Here is a 17,666-nt window from a genome sequence, read left to right as displayed (position 1 = left end):
TTGTTTTGGGGGTTTGCAAAATTATTTGAAACAGAGTGAAGATGGAAGTAGATGTTCCTGTCTCCGTAGCGTATAATTTCTATTTGGATCGTGAATCTTTTCCTAAATGGATGCCTTTTATTTCATCCGTAGAGGTTAGATTTTGATTTTATCTTGTAAAGTTTTGATCTTGAGATATGAGTAGAGGTTCTTGCTTGCTTTTTAGATTATAACTTGGTTTAGTGTTGTTCTCTGCTGTGTTAGGTGTTAAAAGACAAGCCTGATCTTTCACGCTGGTCACTCAAGTACAATGCTTTTGGTCAAGACATTAAGTATTCTTGGCTTGCTCGGAATCTACAGGCAAGAATATATGAAATGTTTTCATTACACAATGCTCTTAACTATTGGTGTGTTAAACTGTTGGCTTTTGGTTTTTGTTTTTGCTTGTTGCAGCCTACTCTTAATCAGAAGATTCATTGGAGATCTCTTGAAGGTCTTCCTAATAAGTAATCAAAGAGATTCAGATATATTCAACTTTTGTTTTTCTCTTCTCTCTTATCTAAATTGAGCCTAACATTTGAATTTTAATCGATGCAGAGGCAGTGTTCGGTTCTTCCCTAAAGGTCCTTCATCGTGCATCGTAGAAGTAAAGAACACTCCATTCTTGATTACGCATCATCTGTCTACATCCATATACTTACTACTAGAATAACTCTCTCTCATGCGTTTTGTGCTTTATCTTGTAGCTAACTGTATCATATGAAGTCCCTGCGCTATTAACCCCCGTGGCATCGGTGAGTAACTTCTTACCTTAAAATCTCTATGTGACAGCTTAATGTTATATATAGACTGTTTTTTTTTCTTATTACCTTATAATTTTTCTGAATTCAGGCGCTACGGCCTTTTATAGAAAGATTGCTTAGAGGTGGACTTGAAAGATTTGCAACCATGGCCAGAACCATGTAAACAAGGTCAGTTTATGTTCTTAATCTATTGAACAAGTTAGGAACCTGAAAAAAGTTCATTAGCTGAAAAAAACCCAACACTTTTGCATTTGCAGGAATCTTTATGCATCTTTCTCTTGGTACATACATATATGATCTGGAAACTCTATCAAATCTCATGATTAGGGAGCTTCTCTACTGTGACTTTTGTATGACTAAAGTAACAATCTTTCTTTCTCTAATAATTACACAAATTCTTGTTTAGGTCACCAAGAAAAAAAGAGAAACTCCAAAAAAACAAACCATATACGTATAATGGCTTTGATTGAGTAAAACAGAACAAAAAAACAAACAAGAAACAAAGTCACGGGCAAAGAGAGCTTTTCTCGTTACAAAATTTCAGCTTACTTGTCTAAACACGACAACACACTTTGCGTGGAGTGTACTAACATTAAAGATAATGGTCCTTGACAAGTCTCTGTTACTCATTTGTCTCTTTGGAAAAACAAAATTACCTCTTAAATCTATGAATACTCATTTTTGATTAACTCTAAATCTATTCCTCTCAAGAGCAATCAAAGAAATGTCATCAATAGCTTCTGGTACAGCTCCAACAACCAAACCCGCCGTTTGTTTCAGAAAAACAATCAAGTCTGCAACTTTGTCAGTACAGTTTCATCGATCTTCTTCTTCTTCTTCTTCTTTGCCAATGTTATCATCATTATCTTGTTTCTCATCAGCTAACTCTACAAAACTACTAAACTCTAATGGTGGTTCCGTAGTTTCTTCTTCTCCTAAACCCCTCAGACCCGTTATGCAATGGGAAGACGTCACGTAAATTTCTTCAGACAACGAAACTATACCATAAAAGTTTATATATATCATCATCACTATGTTTCATACTTTTTAGAGAGGTTCTTTGGTGTGGATTGAGCAGGGTAAAGATGGTAGTGGATGCACCAGCTGCCGTGGCTTACAAGTTATACGCAGATCGTGAATTGTTCCCAAAGTGGATGCCCTTTGTGTCATCTGTTGAGGTATTTTGCAACTCAACTCTGAAAACAGATCCCTTAGAAGATATGTTTATTGCTCACAAATCTTTTGCTCGTCCCTAGGCTATGGAAGATAGACCAGAGCTATCGCGTTACTTGGTAAAACTCGAGTCTTTTGGACAAAATATTGAGTATCATTTTCTCGCAAAAAATTTACAGGTAAATTTTTTATTATATATCAAATCAACCAATAAGATTATTTTCTTGTTTGTTGCTCAAAGAACTAAATAAGATTTAATTGAATCTCTTATTCTCTCAACACAGCCAATTCCAGATCGAAAGCTGCATTGGAGATCTATCGAAGGCTTTAAAAATAGGTATATAGTCTAGAAATTTAATTTATAATTCATAACAATAATTTCAAGAAATTTGATTTGTAATTCGTAGCAATAATTATAATTCGAAAACAGAGGCAGTGTTCGATTTTTCCCGAGAGGTCCTTCCTCCTGCTTAGTAGAGGTTAGATATATACATTGTCATTATGTTTCTCGTTTTCACTACATACTGTATATGTTAAAGTTTAATTGTTTTTTGGGTTAAATTTATCCACTTTCTTTTTTCACAGATGAATTTTTCATTTGAAGTTCCAAATGCTTTTGCTCCAGTTGCATTTGTAAGCCTATACTACATATTGTGTATCACGAATCATTTGAGCCTGTTAATATTGTTTGTTTATGTTTTTTTAGGTCTCTGTATTTGTTTATATATGTTTTTAAAAAATTCAGGCAATGAAAACGTTTATGGAGAAGCTTATTCGTGGAGGATTGGAACATTTTGCTACCTTCGTGAAGACCATTTAATTAAGGCAAAAGAATCAAGAAATCGTTACCAGGAAACTTACTTCCTTTGCTTTAGGCAAATAAATGATTTTTTTTTTTGGTTTTGGATTATGAAACGTTCAAACCATGTAATGTAATGCTGTTCATCATATTAATTTACTGAAATCTAAAGTCAATGTTTTTCTAGAAGATCATAACGATTGCTCGTGACAAGACTATTATTTGTTAACTTTGAGTTGATTGTATGAATGCATTCTTATAATAGAAGTTTAGAAATCCGTTTAAGGGGTTTTTATCAGATTTATCAAATAAAATCATTTGAACTAATTCAGTTTGGTTCCGTTAGATGTTTTTATTTTAGGTTTTTTTCGATTTTGAAAATAATAAAACTACATAAACCGAATTAGAGTTCAACATAAAAAAATTAGTTTGGCTTGGTTTTTCGATTAGATGCCCACCCTTACGATTATTTATAATTAGTATAGTATAATTTTTTTAGTCAACTAATTACTAGAATTAATCATTTGTACGTTGAACTGTTATTCTCTTTTACACTTTGTTGCAAGTTGTGTAGTAACCAAGAAGGAAGAAAAAAAACTGAGTTGCCTGTTTAACAATTTTAGTTAGATTCGATCGATCATAGTTTGCTAATGGGCTTGGCCCACGAGTAAACGACAAATTATGTTTACTTCCACTCCGTTCTGTTTGGTCTTATCCCGTCCCCAATCTTTTATTCGTTTTCGCACAGCTTTTTGAGGTGTACGGTCTTAAGAAAAACCGTTAAAGATTTCGCCAACGATAAAATAAATTCTAGAAAAGGGCCTTAATAGAGAGATAGAGAGAGTCTATGTGTGTGTCTCCTCAACTCTCAAAGCCATTGAGAGAAGTGGGAGATACAGTAAATGGGTGGGTAAAAATCATGCGGATGTCACACACTTGTGACTCCTTTAATCATTTCGAATTTAGCCGACATCTCCACTCCTACCTCTACCTCTACTGTGTGTGTGTATATGATATGTAACGGATCTTTTTTCTTTGTCTCTGTGTGTATATAACTATATGTAATCTTTAAAGGAAATTTTTTTAAAAAAAATTGCCAAAAACAAAATAATAATGTAAGAGCAGCCAGCCTCTACTTTTAAAAACTTGCAAAAATATTATCCATCTAACTAAAAAACCGTTAATTCGACACCTAAAGTTAACAATGATAATTGTTTTGACGGATATATTAAAAACACAATCATTTTTATTTAAAGCAAAAACGGCAATACACATTTCAATGTACCATATAAAATACACTTTATAATATCCACATGATAATTTTGATGATTTCATAATTTTCTTTCAATATGATGTCAGAAAAAAAAAATTGCCGCCTATAAGTAATAAAAACACTGTATTATGGCCACCACTTTAACTTAATATCAGTTTTATTTCGATTGAGCAGTGTTTTTCAAGTATAAACTTCGCAAACAAAACTCAACATTTAAAGTTTTCTGCTAAGCAATTTGCTTTATATAGATAAAACAATCATCAATAATATTATTGGTCAACCCCAATGAATTGGAAACACTTCTACGTAATTTATCACCTCTCTTTTTCAGAACTAGCTAGGTATACATTATAACTTAAAGATGACAATTGTTCGATAAATTAGAAGATGGAGCAAAGTATGGACTACGGAGACGTGCACTGGAAATGAAGCAAAGTGTATATCTACCAAATCCTCTAGATTGGGGTTGGGGGCCTTGGGGCAAAAGTTTGAAGACCCGATATCTTCTATTCACACTAAAATACACATGTGTATCACAAAACCACGATGATATACCCACATGTATATGTGTCTATGTATTCTTGTAAAGAAGCATGCAATATCTTCCATACTCTTAAAGTAGCCATAGACATTTAGAGTCTTATAGGTATCCTTAAGCACTTAACATAGCCTCTTGCCCTATATGGACCAACTTGTTCATATCAATCTCCATTTTAGATTGTGACTTTACCTTCCACTTTCAACACTATTCCACAGATGTGACAAAAATACATACTATTCCACAAATATATTATAACATATGTATATGCTCATTTTATCAAGAAAATCAATCGTAATATTAGTGTAGTTAAAAAATTTGAACTACATAATATTCTTAAGTAAATGGATAGATTTCACTTTCTTTTATATCTTGTGTAGACTATAAATAAATACTCAAATAGTTCAATGGATAATAAAACATGTATAAGTTTTACAATATATTATATTTGGATATTACAGAAATCAAATATTTATATTTATACACAATTAGTTATGATGTTTATAAAGTATCCGTACTTAAGCCTATGGAATTGTTTTAGCAATTAATATGAGCTTTAGTATGTCGTATTAGAGCCGCCATTTTGTGTGGAGGATGAGGTCACAAACTGCACGTATAATTCATTATGTTTCTTGTTGAAAAAAAAAATACATTTCATTATGCTCTTATATGATATTGTTAGGGCGACTTGACTGAATGTCCTAAAAAATGAAAAATTAGGTAAATGAGGTTGGTTCATAAAAATATTGGTTAAATAAAATTATAGGTCCATTTAAAATTACGAAAGTTAATATGATGAAGAGAAGAATGAGCGTTTGTATTCAAAATTATGCATCTTCGTAATAGATGACATCATCAATCATTAGTTTTTGTTCTTTGTAATAACATACTATTGTTTTACAGAATAATATTTTGTTTCGATGATCAATGAATAATTTGTTAAAACGACCAAAGGCCATTCTTGTTTTTTTACCCCAGCATTAATATAGACTTGTAGTTTTTGCAAAAATTATGTGCTACAAATATTACTATATTGTTTTTTTTTTGGAAAAGGAAAAAAAAAAATGATGAGGTGCATGAGAGACCAAACATTATTGGTTTCCACCGAAAAGTGTAAAGATGGGCGGTGAAATCCTCAAATACGATCAAACAATACTCAATAGTGTCTTCTGTTTATACAAATCACAATAATGGTTGGTCGGTTATACAAATTTATATTTTATTTTCCTTGACATGCCAATAAATTTATCCATGTATTTAACAATTCATGTGTTCAATACCTTTTTTTACAAGAAAAGAAAAAAAAAAATACATGAGAAAGGATTGGGCCACTAAAGAAGCCGAAAGAAGTTAGATATAACCCACTCGTGGACATTCTCTTCTTGTTTTCATTGTTTTTCCAACCAAAAAAAAAAGCGAAACTGATATATACTTTTTTATTGTTAGAAGAGATGTATTTCGTATCCCTAGTGGAGAATAATTCTTTTTACATGTTATATGTTTCGTCGTGTATTGAATAAACTGTCCGGAATACAATATATATACATATCCACCAGAAAAGTCTTTCAAAGTGGGGATAAATTAAACAAAAGCGGATAAAATGTATAGTTGAATCCTATTTTTAAGGTGTGCATTTTTTTTTTTTTTAAACGTTAAGGTGTATGGAAGTACTTACTTACATGCATACAGAAAAAAAAACTTATTTTATCAAGCATAATAAGAAATTAATTCGAGTTTAATAATAAATTATAATTTACTAATTAATAAATGTGCAACTCATGACTTTATTTGAGATTTATATTACTATAGAATGTTGGAAGATTGTTAATAATCCCGGTGAAGAGTCTAGTCTCATCGATAATCTCCGTTTAGAATATACAAACTGTAAGATTGTGAATACCACCCGGTTCCATACTAGATAACGTATTGACTATGGTCTATGGCGATTGGCGAGTACATACATATTGACTATGCCACTATGGTATAAGGTGTAGGTTTCAGAGATGTAAAACCCCTTAAAATAAATAGCAAACTTTAAAGCCAAAATGTTGCCAATCAAACTTAAACTATCATATAATCACTCACAAGACCCTTAATATATATACAAAGAAGAAGTAATGATAGTCAAAATTACAATAAGTCACAACCATAGTAACAGTCCTAATCAATACCCCCAAAATCCCCGGTAAACTTTAGGGTATCAATACACCACTTGTTAAAAATTGATATTTTATTTTGTAAAGAAAAAAAAAACATTTCAGAATCGGTTTCCACTTCCTATAAGCTCACGACCTTGCAGCAGTATATATAAAGGAACAAGACTTGTCTGCTTTTGCTGCATTAACATTTCCAAGAAGCTTTCTACTACTAAGTGAGTGCGACTTCTATTCTTTACACACTTTTATCTCCAAACACTCACCTCAAAGTCACCACCAAAAGAACACATTTTCAAGCCTAGAAAAATGTTAACTTCTACGTATAATCGCAATCAAATCCTCTGCTTCATCGCACTTTTTCTCACACTAATCTCTTTAACCGAATCTCGATACCATCACCACAAAGACAAACACAAACGCAATAACCATAACCACCACTCCTCAAAACCACAGCCGCCGCCTCCTTCATCCATCTCTCAGCCTCCTACTCCTCCCCCGGGCCCCCCTGATACACCGGCACCCTCACTGCCACCGTCACCTTCCGACGAGCCTGAAGAAGACAACAACGGAATCTACAACGTGAGGAAGTTCGGTGCGGTCGGAGACGGTGAAACCGACGACACTGAAGCATTCAAAACTGCGTGGGACTCGGCTTGCAACAACGAGAACAACACGGATTCAGTGTTGCTTGTCCCTTACGGCTATACATTCATGATTCAATCAACCATTTTCACCGGTCCTTGCCGCTCTTACCAATTCTTCCAAGTAATATTTCTCTACAACATAAATATTCGAAAGGTTTTATTTGTCTACATATATAATCAGCAAATGGGCTTTTGTTTTTAGTATAACATTTTTTCTATAATCCACTGTTAATTAGGTGGATGGGACCATTGTAACACCAGACGGACCAGAGTCGTGGCCGAGCAATGTGAGTAAGAGACAATGGCTTGTCTTCTATAGAGTCGACGGAATGGCGTTGAAAGGCGCCGGAGTTATCGACGGCCGGGGACAAAAATGGTGGGATCTTCCCTGTAAACCTCACCGGGTAACTTAAACTAATTATAATATTTTTAGTCTTATTAATTTAAAATATTGTAGTACTCATTACTGAGAGAACACGTGTATGAATATTTTTCCAATCAAATCACCATGTTATTTTGTTTTATAACTTTATTACAAAAGTAATCTTAAGTTCTGTTTTCAAAATGATTAATCAACATAAAACTCCTCAATAAAAAATATATTTAAGAATAAAAATTATATACTAAAGGTTTTTCGATACAAAACTTACTTTGCTATATTTTTCTATACAGACTGTCAACAAATCAGCAATTGTTACCGGTCCTTGCGACAGCCCCATTGTAAGTTCGACGTAAAATTTACAGCCCAATTTAATAATTTCCTTATAGAAGTTTGTTAAATAATGAATTGAACTGCGCGCATGCAGGCTTTGAGGTTCTTTATGAGCTCGAATCTAAGAGTGGAAGGTCTACAGATAAAAAACAGCCCGCAGTTTCATTTCAGATTCGACGGATGTCAAGGAGTTCACGTCGACTCCCTTCACATCACTGCTCCGCCGTTAAGCCCCAACACCGACGGCATCCACATCGAGAACTCAAACTCCGTTACCATATACAACTCCATCATCTCCAATGGTATACACATGTTCTATATATCAAAAAAGTTTTTAAAATTGTTAGCCGCTGAAACAAAAAAAAACAAAAAAAAAAGAAGGATTTTCCGTGGTTTTTGATCGAAGTCGGTTAACAAAACCGATAATTAGCGGTTTAACCGGCTTTTAATATACTTAACGTGCCTTTATTAAGAAAAAGTAGAAAACACACAAAAGTTGGGAATGATTAAATTCATATCTGAATAATTAAGTTCATTGTTCTATTTTGCAGGAGATGATTGTGTATCGATTGGCTCCGGATCCTACGATGTTGATATACGGAATCTCACTTGTGGACCCGGTGGCCATGGAATTAGGTTGATTATCTCTCTTTTTAATCATGATTAACTAATTTTAAGAACATCTGTTACCACATAGATCCCAATTAATAACTAACTATAAATTATCAACTTCTTTATATATATCAGCATCGGAAGTTTGGGCAATCACAACTCACACGCATGCGTCTCAAACATAACGGTTAGAGACTCAATCATAAAATACTCCGACAATGGAGTTCGGATCAAGACATGGCAAGGTGGGTCCGGTTCGGTCTCAGGCGTGACGTTCAACAACATCCACGTGGACTCAGTCCGTAACCCAATCATCATTGACCAATACTACTGCATGACCAAAGATTGTGCTAACAAAACATCTGCCGTTTTTGTATCTGATATTGCATACCAAGGCATCCGAGGAACTTACGACATTCGAAGTCCTCCGATGCATTTTGGATGCAGTGATGCAGTTCCATGCACAAATCTAACTCTTTCCGACATCGAATTGCTTCCAGCCAAAGGCGATATCGTTTTCGATCCGTTTTGTTGGAATGCTTATGGAATTGCCGAAGAGCTTTCGATTCCTCCGGTTTGGTGTCTCATGTCCGATCCTCCCACGGCGTTGCAAGGAGCTCTTGTTGACAAGTGTGGTTCATCGTGATTTGCAATTCATCTAATCGTAAAGATTCAGAATAATTGAGTTAGACAATATATTCTAAACCTTTTTACGAGATTTTAGAGAGAAAAATGTACATAAATCATCATAGGAAACACTACTCCTTGATGATTTTTCGTTGAGGAGTGGTACGTTTTATTTGCCTCTCCTAGTATTTTAAAAAGGAACTCTATGATCATGTTCAATTTTCATATGATGATTCTCTAGTGTTGTTTTACTAAGGATGGAAAAATTAATACTAAGACTGCATGCGTGTGTTTATTTTTTGTCAATTTTTTTAAAAAAATAAAAGACTCTGTTTAGCTTCAATGTTATATGTCACTTGTGGATATAGCTTGCCTTCTTCTATCTTTGTTTAATATTAATGTTATATGTTCGTGTGTTTCTCATGTATTTCTCTATTAAATTTTGATCAAACAGATGTTAATAAACATAAAAGAGAGGGAAAGAAGTAATACATATTCATGTAAAATAGAACCTTTAAATTTTAAATCGGTGGTAGAATGATAATTTTTTTCTCTATTTAGTTAACATTAAATCTTTAAGCTAATTGTTTGGTAGCAATTATATATCGTGGAAATACTAGTGGATTGATTATTTGAGTAGAAAGTAGAAGAGAATATTCCAACTTTTGGAAGGTGTCTTTGTCTCTTTAGTAGGTCGAGAACTAATATATAACTGTTTTAATGCTTAGATATTATATTAAATTCGATGAAAAGTAAACTATATAAAAAGCACTTAAACATATGTTCATTATCTCTCGACGTGTAGCTGTCTTAGTCAAGAATATATATATTTGGTTAATCATTTATCAAATAATCGAAATAACAGACTAATAGTACNGTGTGGTTCATCGTGATTTGCAATTCATCTAATCGTAAAGATTCAGAATAATTGAGTTAGACAATATATTCTAAACCTTTTTACGAGATTTTAGAGAGAAAAATGTACATAAATCATCATAGGAAACACTACTCCTTGATGATTTTTCGTTGAGGAGTGGTACGTTTTATTTGCCTCTCCTAGTATTTTAAAAAGGAACTCTATGATCATGTTCAATTTTCATATGATGATTCTCTAGTGTTGTTTTACTAAGGATGGAAAAATTAATACTAAGACTGCATGCGTGTGTTTATTTTTTGTCAATTTTTTTAAAAAAATAAAAGACTCTGTTTAGCTTCAATGTTATATGTCACTTGTGGATATAGCTTGCCTTCTTCTATCTTTGTTTAATATTAATGTTATATGTTCGTGTGTTTCTCATGTATTTCTCTATTAAATTTTGATCAAACAGATGTTAATAAACATAAAAGAGAGGGAAAGAAGTAATACATATTCATGTAAAATAGAACCTTTAAATTTTAAATCGGTGGTAGAATGATAATTTTTTTCTCTATTTAGTTAACATTAAATCTTTAAGCTAATTGTTTGGTAGCAATTATATATCGTGGAAATACTAGTGGATTGATTATTTGAGTAGAAAGTAGAAGAGAATATTCCAACTTTTGGAAGGTGTCTTTGTCTCTTTAGTAGGTCGAGAACTAATATATAACTGTTTTAATGCTTAGATATTATATTAAATTCGATGAAAAGTAAACTATATAAAAAGCACTTAAACATATGTTCATTATCTCTCGACGTGTAGCTGTCTTAGTCAAGAATATATATATTTGGTTAATCATTTATCAAATAATCGAAATAACAGACTAATAGTACTTTGGAAATTAAATGATTTTAACTTAGCTATTTTCTCCTTTTCAATCAGAAATTTAGAAGTTTTCATTTTGGTCGATTATTATTATTGAAAGCTACGAACTATTTTTTTAATATACAATTATTGTAAATAGTAAACACACATGTTTTAAGTGGGAAATTAACAGGGAAAACAATTTTCAGTCACGTAGTGTTGAAAATATTTTAATAATTGTAAAGTACTAAAGTTTGTGTTCATTTGATTTTAATCTCACAAAGCACGTAATGCACTATGTTTTGTATGAAAGATGATTAATTGAGGCATTATTGTTGTTTAACCATAATTTGTAAACTAATATAGCATAATCATATAGTATAGATAGTTATTTAATCTTGGTGGAAAAAGATGTTAATTTATTTTCAGTAATTGGAATTTATGAAGCAAATAAAATGTTTCAAGACAACAAGATGGACCAAATAGAACGAAATAGGAAACAATTTCTTCTTTTGGCCAAACAATTTCCATTTTTAACCAAAACTGTTTTCATCAATCCCAACGTATTATTTTCTTTTGAAGATTAATAATTTAGTGTCGAGTTCCTTTTTTACTTTTGGACGTCTTAAGTTTGATATCTTATGATCAACTTGTTTAAAGTTTACCTGGTTCACCTCTGCACGCGCAACCACTAAAGCACATATATCTTCAATTACACATAAATATAAATGTATGCATGCATATATAGTCATAGAATGCATTAATTGTTAGAGCTGGTGATCTCATCTTAATTATATTTTGATCCGGAAAATCTTAGGAGACTTCAATTATTACAGGATCGAAATTGTAATATGAACCCAGCACACATAGTGAAATTAAGATTTTATAATTAAGAAAACTATAATGTAATAATGAATTATGTGTTTGTGGTAATATTTCAATAAAGTATTATATAAATTTAAGTAATCAAAAACTATACCATTTTCACTCAGTACGCACGTACTTGGTATGTTAGGCATAAGGATGTAATTTCTAATTATGGAAATCAATCACGCGTATGTGTCTATATATAAAAACTTATACTGACACAACTTACAAGGTGTATATATATGCAATTATACAACAGAAGAACTATTTTACTTTCTTTTTTGAGGTTAAGGATAACTGGAAAAGCTTACAATGCCACTCGAAGATTCTAAGGGTTTTCTGGTCAGAAGGATTCTAAGTTCCGATTCTCGTTATTGTAAATGTATATTATCTTGCATTAAAATATCAAGTTTCTAACAAATGGAGAAGTTTGGTGGGTCGCAATTGGAATGTTAGACATACCCACCTCCGATTCTCCCTTTTTCAGTGTGACCACGTAATCCAAATTTAACGTATTTAACCTTTAATCTAGATATGTATACTCATAAATATACAAGCAATCAGTAAATATGTATATAATAGTATACAGTATTAGTACTAACCCATTTGCCGTAAAAAACAAGAAAAAGTATTAGTACTAACCCACTAAACCAAAGAGCTTGATACGTAAAGGAAATCTACGTACATACATATATAGGAGAGCTTGATATATACATCAGAATTATTCGATAATTAATGGAAGTGCGCTTGCTTAATAAAAAAAGTTATATCAGTTATATATCATCAAAACGTTACTAAAAATGACCAATCATAGTAACAAATACGTAAATGAAATAAGAAAGTGGACATAAAACATAGTCTAGTTATCTTGGTAAGCTTATCATATCAACTATGAAGATTCTCCTTCTCGCTTGTCTTCATCGTCACTCTATATATATTATCATTATCTAGGACTCTATGCCCATCACACTCATACCCTCACATTAGGCCATTCCCATTTATTAGGCGAACCGTATCATATTTGATCTTTCCCTCCTTAAATTATCAATGAGTCTTCCTAAATAATTTATTTTGGCAGTTTTCTGGTCTAGAAGTCTATAGAGAATCGACAAAAATTTCTATTGGTAATTTTTGTCATTGTGGCTGAGTTTAGATTCTCCGATAAGTTATCACTTACCAGTCAGGATTTACTTTATTTACTCTCTAACCGTATAACATTACAGCCAAAATTTTAATCACTTCTTCTATAGTTGCATTGCTGTTAAATATATTCATTAATTGGATTAAAAATAACCTCAATAATTCCAATGTTTCTGGCTCTGGCCGGCTTACATTTAGCTTTTAATATAGGTTTATTCTACCAATTTTAACTAGCTAGGTCTTGCAATGCATAAAAGTTGAAATCTCTTAATTATGCTTTTTACAGCTCTTAAACTCTCCACTTTACATGCATGCATGCACTATATATAATGCGTGTTTTGTGTTACGAGAAGAGAATACTTACACAAAAGTGAATTAAGGATGCAAAAAGCAAGAAGAGAGCACAAAGGATGTCGTAGATCCAAAAAGCCTTGTTTATAACAGTCACTCTAACAATGTCGCAGTAAAATAAAAAGGTGACTCTTCTCAGCCACTCCTTCCACCTTTTTTTTTTTTTGGGCTCATTCTTGACTTTCAGGCTTTCAGCTTTTGTGCAAGTTTGTCTGCCTCAATTAGTATTTTACCCATTTTTTTTAGGTTTTTTAAATATTTAAAATTCTCTTTTGTTTATACAATATTCTTTTAGAATATGAATATGCAATCTTCTTATGTAGATTTCATTATCAAGCTTAGATTGGTAAAAATTGATTTAAAATGCAAATGTGAAATGATACTTCTTACGAAAAGAAAAAAATATAAAAATGAATAGTAATTATGTGAAACATAGAAAAGGGTACTTTTACAGGGAAGGGGAACCAAACTTAACATGTGCTTAATTAACAGAGTAACAGACCAACAGCATGCATCTCCATGCACTTACTTTAAACTTCTCAGTTAATTAATAGATTTACGAGTGTACGTACGAGTATCGTTTTGTGCCAGAGGTTTATAAATGTTTGAATATATAAGTGCTACAGTATAGAAAAGCAGAATCTCCTACAAATCTTTTTGCAAAAAAACCAAAGAACATCAGGTTATACATTCTTTTCAGATACTTATACATATGTAGAGTATCCAGTCAGGTTATTCATTTTTTTTTTTTTTGTCGTCTTCAGGTTATTCATTTTAAGAAAGTAAAAGGAATATTATTTTTCCCCATAAAAGGAAGCGTTTTAACAAATTCAAGCAAGCAAGCATTAAACCCATTGGGCCTATATTTAAACCCTGACGCTGAGTAGACCATCAGGCTTTTTTCTCTATGACAATAATATTCGTGATTAAACCCGTTGGGTCTATATTTTCCGATTTTTTCTTTCCGATGATATGCAGACTATGCAGTTATATTGACATCCTGATTGCCAAAGAAAAGAAAGAATCGACCTCCTAAAGGCTAAAAAACATATGCATGTGGGAGAATAGGGCTTTTCCTTGTTTATGTCGAAAATAGTTCGTTTTGTCAACTGTATCGATAATGGATTTTTTGGTGCATCCAAAATATAAAAAAGAATAAAGTCTTAAGGTTGTTCTAAAAAAAAAAAAACTAGAGAGAGCTGCAAAACAAAATAGCAAAACTAATAAAACAACCCATGCTATAAAATTACAAATCTACAAACTTTGACCAAATATATATATAATTAATTGTGGAAGAACAAANTTTTTTTTTTTTTTTTTTTTTTAATACCATCAATAGAGATCATTCAATTACCGTTCATCTAAAAGAACAAAAATAGTTCAACCGCAATTATTATTCCAAGTAAATTTCGCAAATTAATTTACACTTGTACTAATTGTTAGTACAAGTGGCCGACAACATGAGATTTTATTAGATTTAAAATCTCATCATTCAAAAATATAATACTCGTAAGCAGAGTACGTTTATATATATAAAACTCACTCTCCAATCTCCATCATTAGATTGAGAAACATGCTTGGGAAAACAAATCTAACGGTTCAAAATAAAAAGATACTGTACACTCAGATCTCCTAGAATATCTCTCGGAGACCAACCACGAGTAAAGTAAACGCATCAAGTCAAGTATTTGATGATTGAGTCTTTTTTAATTTCAAAAGCAATTACATTCCCAAGTAGAGAGAGAGAGAGAGAGTGTGTTGTATAGATCACGTCACTACAATGACGTAATCTCGTAACTGCTTCTATGTACTCGTCTTTGTCATCCAAACCCATCACCTGACGCAATTGTAACTGTTCGTATCTTCTTTTACTCTTTTACCCCAACGAGTCCAAAAGAAATACATTTGTAAATTTCCAAAAATCAAAGGACTAAAGAGGTGGTGTTTTCGTCTTTTCATAAGAAGTTTCGTGACGACTAAAATTTTCTCCTTTAAAAGAAAGTCATCAAACGAATAGGAATATTTGCCTTCTTCACTCTCTCCTCCAAAACAAAAAAAAAAATCAATCTCACTTTGTAAATGTATCCCAAACAACAAGTTAAGCTATATAATTACTCCCTAGAGACCATGAACAAGGACGATAATGTAGAGAGAAAAGAGACGATGATGACGATCGATGATAGAGGAAGAGAAGACGAAGATGAAGAAGATAAGAAGATTGATACCTTCTTTAGGCTTATCAAAAACTATCAAGAAGCACGAAAACGTAGACGAGAAGAGTTAGCTGAAAATTCTAGCGTCGGTAGGAAGAAATCTAACGGCGGAGAGAGGTCCCGTATAGTAGTTCCGGCGTTTCAGCCGGAGGATTTCTCTCAGTGTCGTACGGATTTGAAGCCATTGATGACTGTTTCGGATCACAAGGAAGAAGATACAAAGGTGAAACAAGAAGAAGAAGAAGAAGCAGAAAAGCTAAAACAAGACAAGGCTTTAGATCTTAATCTTACATTGTAGTAAACTAATCTATTGTTAATTTTTTTATTTTAATGTTTCACTTAGTGTTTGTGATTAATAAATCTCTCATTTGACTAAACTCAGACATGTGTCGAATTAAATCAACCTTGAGACGAATAAGCTGAAACGCAAAGAATCATGAACTAGAACATCCTGTCTGATCTACTCAAGATGTTGTATAATTACATTCTCTAGATCAAATCTCTACCAATAATAAATTACGAAATTTATGCCAAACAAATTAATTATATATTCTTGGATGTGAAAATTCCGGAGACCCGTAATTAGAGCAAATTTGTTCAACTTTTGTAAAGTATCTCTACCTTTTACTTATATCAATACTTAAGAGCTTTTTACTGACCGGAATTGGTATCTGGTCGAACATAACAAGATTGTTATAACAAATAATACTCTACTAATTGCATAAACAATATGAAGGACAACTAATGATGTTCAAAGTCAACTGGTTGACTTTTATTATGATTGATTCTTAGACGGACTACGCACACAACTCTTAACTCTTAAGCTTTCACCCATTTGACTTTGAAACTCTCTCTTAAGGCCTCTCCCTGTGATTTCCAAAGCCAATCAAAGTCAACTTCGTTGCCACTTTCCGGTTTTTTTTTTTCCAAGAGAAATGGGGATGACTCTAGGAAAGCCATTTTCAGGTTTTTTCCAACAAATCGAACCGAGAATAGTGTTGTTTGGTCTTGACGGTACCGGAAAGTCATCAATAGTGCACAAACTCAAAACCGGAGAAACCCTTACCACAAACATTCGAACAATTGGTAAGTAAAGCAATCAACCCATTGTTCTATATATGACTTCTCCTAAATCATGGATCATTGTTTCTAGGATTAGAGGTGGAAAGCATAAAATACAGAGACTCAACCTTAAGCTTTTGGGAAGAGGGTGGCCAACTGCGTTACAAGGTAAGAGAAAGTTGTTTAAGTTAAGAAATATGAAAGATCATACCTGATTAATGGGTTATTGAAAACAACACTTCAGATGATTCCATTATGGAAACATTGCATCCAAGAAGTAGCAGGACTTGTGTTTGTAGTCGATAGCACAGACAGAGATCGAATCGAAGAGGCAAAATATTTTCTTAACATGGTGATTGATGAGGTAAGTAACATACAAACCTGTCTTGTAAACATTGACCAAGTCACATAATCTGATGCTTGAATGTCATAAATAACAGATACAAGGGAATGTGCCGGACAGTGTGGCTGTTCTTGTATATGGAAACAAGCATGACGTTCCTGGTGCTATGTCTGCTTCAGAGATCACAAACAAGCTTGATCTTGCTTCTCTTCGTAACAAAAACTGGCAGAGAAACTGGTAAGAAGATACGAAAACCTTTCAAGACTCTAATTCTTCGAAGAGGGTTAATTTCTTCTAATGATCTGTGTGTTTTGTCAGGCATACACAGAGCTCATGTGCACTCTCTGGTGAAGGTTTACATGAAGGACTCGACTGGCTCTTGAAAAATGCTGGAAGAATGTAAGTTTTGTTATTGCGGAATCGCTGTACCGAATATAGCCATCTTCTGTTTCAAGTTATTAACCTTGTCGTGCTGATTCGCAAGCTCCATCAACAACTTGATCCTTTTAAAGGAAACATTACTCGGTCTATGACCTTTCTCAACCATCTCAAGCAAACACTTCTCAGCTTCTTCGACTTTAGCCAAATCACAAAGCAGATCCAGAAGCACATCCGAGACCAAACTATATGAACCAAAGCCTTTTACCACCATA

General features: G+C 32.9%; 5 protein-coding genes across 7 annotated transcripts in view; all 5 read left to right on the top strand.

The window, feature by feature from the left end:
• LOC104738731 overlaps nt 1-1,187 on the top strand; it is a 1,933-nt gene extending 746 nt beyond the window's left edge. Inside the window, exons 2-8 of one of the 2 annotated variants that reach the window (XM_010458925.1) lie at nt 35-134; nt 244-339; nt 433-485; nt 577-625; nt 726-773; nt 871-950; nt 1,040-1,187. In XM_010458925.1, the coding sequence (XP_010457227.1) occupies nt 35-134; nt 244-339; nt 433-485; nt 577-625; nt 726-773; nt 871-945 (421 nt within the window). In that variant the 3' untranslated portion in view covers nt 946-950; nt 1,040-1,187. Of the gene's footprint in view, nt 1-34; nt 135-243; nt 486-576; nt 626-725; nt 774-870; nt 951-1,039 lie in introns of both variants that reach the window. The other variant, XM_019235320.1, reaches the window with a different exon arrangement.
• LOC104738732 lies at nt 1,281-2,930 on the top strand. Its single transcript, XM_010458926.1, has 7 exons — nt 1,281-1,757; nt 1,861-1,960; nt 2,039-2,134; nt 2,240-2,292; nt 2,386-2,434; nt 2,541-2,588; nt 2,701-2,930. Exons 1-7 carry the CDS (start codon nt 1,507-1,509, stop codon nt 2,773-2,775), a joined length of 672 nt encoding a protein of 223 aa, XP_010457228.1. The 5' UTR covers nt 1,281-1,506; the 3' UTR covers nt 2,776-2,930.
• Nucleotides 6,925-10,488, top strand: LOC104738729 (polygalacturonase At1g48100-like). 2 transcript variants are annotated; one of them, XM_010458924.2, is made up of 7 exons: nt 6,925-7,486; nt 7,602-7,769; nt 8,038-8,085; nt 8,172-8,379; nt 8,629-8,713; nt 8,825-9,324; nt 10,199-10,488. In XM_010458924.2, the coding sequence occupies exons 1-7, from the start codon at nt 7,028-7,030 to the stop codon at nt 10,207-10,209; spliced, it is 1,479 nt and encodes a 492-aa protein (XP_010457226.1). In that variant the 5' UTR covers nt 6,925-7,027; the 3' UTR covers nt 10,210-10,488. The 2 variants fall into 2 exon arrangements, with proteins under 2 accessions (XP_010457226.1, XP_010457225.1); XM_010458923.2 differs by lacking the exon at nt 10,199-10,488 and having other exon boundaries at nt 8,825-9,614.
• LOC104738728 (protein NIM1-INTERACTING 1-like) lies at nt 15,411-16,015 on the top strand. Its single transcript, XM_010458922.1, has one exon. The coding sequence runs from the start codon at nt 15,475-15,477 to the stop codon at nt 15,904-15,906; it is 432 nt and encodes a 143-aa protein (XP_010457224.1). The 5' UTR covers nt 15,411-15,474; the 3' UTR covers nt 15,907-16,015.
• Nucleotides 16,210-17,597, top strand: LOC104738725 (ADP-ribosylation factor 1-like). The gene is made up of 5 exons (XM_010458919.2): nt 16,210-16,694; nt 16,762-16,838; nt 16,915-17,034; nt 17,111-17,250; nt 17,332-17,597. Exons 1-5 carry the CDS (start codon nt 16,544-16,546, stop codon nt 17,414-17,416), a joined length of 573 nt encoding a protein of 190 aa, XP_010457221.1. The 5' UTR covers nt 16,210-16,543; the 3' UTR covers nt 17,417-17,597.

This window comes from Camelina sativa, chromosome 14 (genome assembly GCF_000633955.1).
Source record: "Camelina sativa cultivar DH55 chromosome 14, Cs, whole genome shotgun sequence".
Taxonomy (NCBI): domain Eukaryota; kingdom Viridiplantae; phylum Streptophyta; class Magnoliopsida; order Brassicales; family Brassicaceae; genus Camelina; species Camelina sativa.
Note: the sequence above shows the minus strand (reverse complement) of the source record. Positions and strands in the feature narration are given on the sequence as shown.

Coding starts and splice junctions, on each gene's coding strand:
- LOC104738732 (XM_010458926.1), top strand. CDS start 1,507: ATGTCATCAATAGCTTCTGGTACAGCTCCAACAACCAAACCCGCCGTT. Junction 1,758..1,860: donor ATGCAATGGGAAGACGTCAC/GTAAATTTCTTC, acceptor TGGATTGAGCAG/GGTAAAGATGGTAGTGGATG. Junction 2,293..2,385: donor ATCGAAGGCTTTAAAAATAG/GTATATAGTCTA, acceptor ATTCGAAAACAG/AGGCAGTGTTCGATTTTTCC.
- LOC104738729 (XM_010458924.2), top strand. CDS start 7,028: ATGTTAACTTCTACGTATAATCGCAATCAAATCCTCTGCTTCATCGCA. Junction 8,086..8,171: donor GTCCTTGCGACAGCCCCATT/GTAAGTTCGACG, acceptor GCGCGCATGCAG/GCTTTGAGGTTCTTTATGAG. Junction 8,714..8,824: donor CCCGGTGGCCATGGAATTAG/GTTGATTATCTC, acceptor TATATATATCAG/CATCGGAAGTTTGGGCAATC.
- LOC104738728 (XM_010458922.1), top strand. CDS start 15,475: ATGTATCCCAAACAACAAGTTAAGCTATATAATTACTCCCTAGAGACC.
- LOC104738725 (XM_010458919.2), top strand. CDS start 16,544: ATGGGGATGACTCTAGGAAAGCCATTTTCAGGTTTTTTCCAACAAATC. Junction 16,695..16,761: donor CACAAACATTCGAACAATTG/GTAAGTAAAGCA, acceptor CATTGTTTCTAG/GATTAGAGGTGGAAAGCATA. Junction 17,251..17,331: donor AAAAACTGGCAGAGAAACTG/GTAAGAAGATAC, acceptor GTGTTTTGTCAG/GCATACACAGAGCTCATGTG.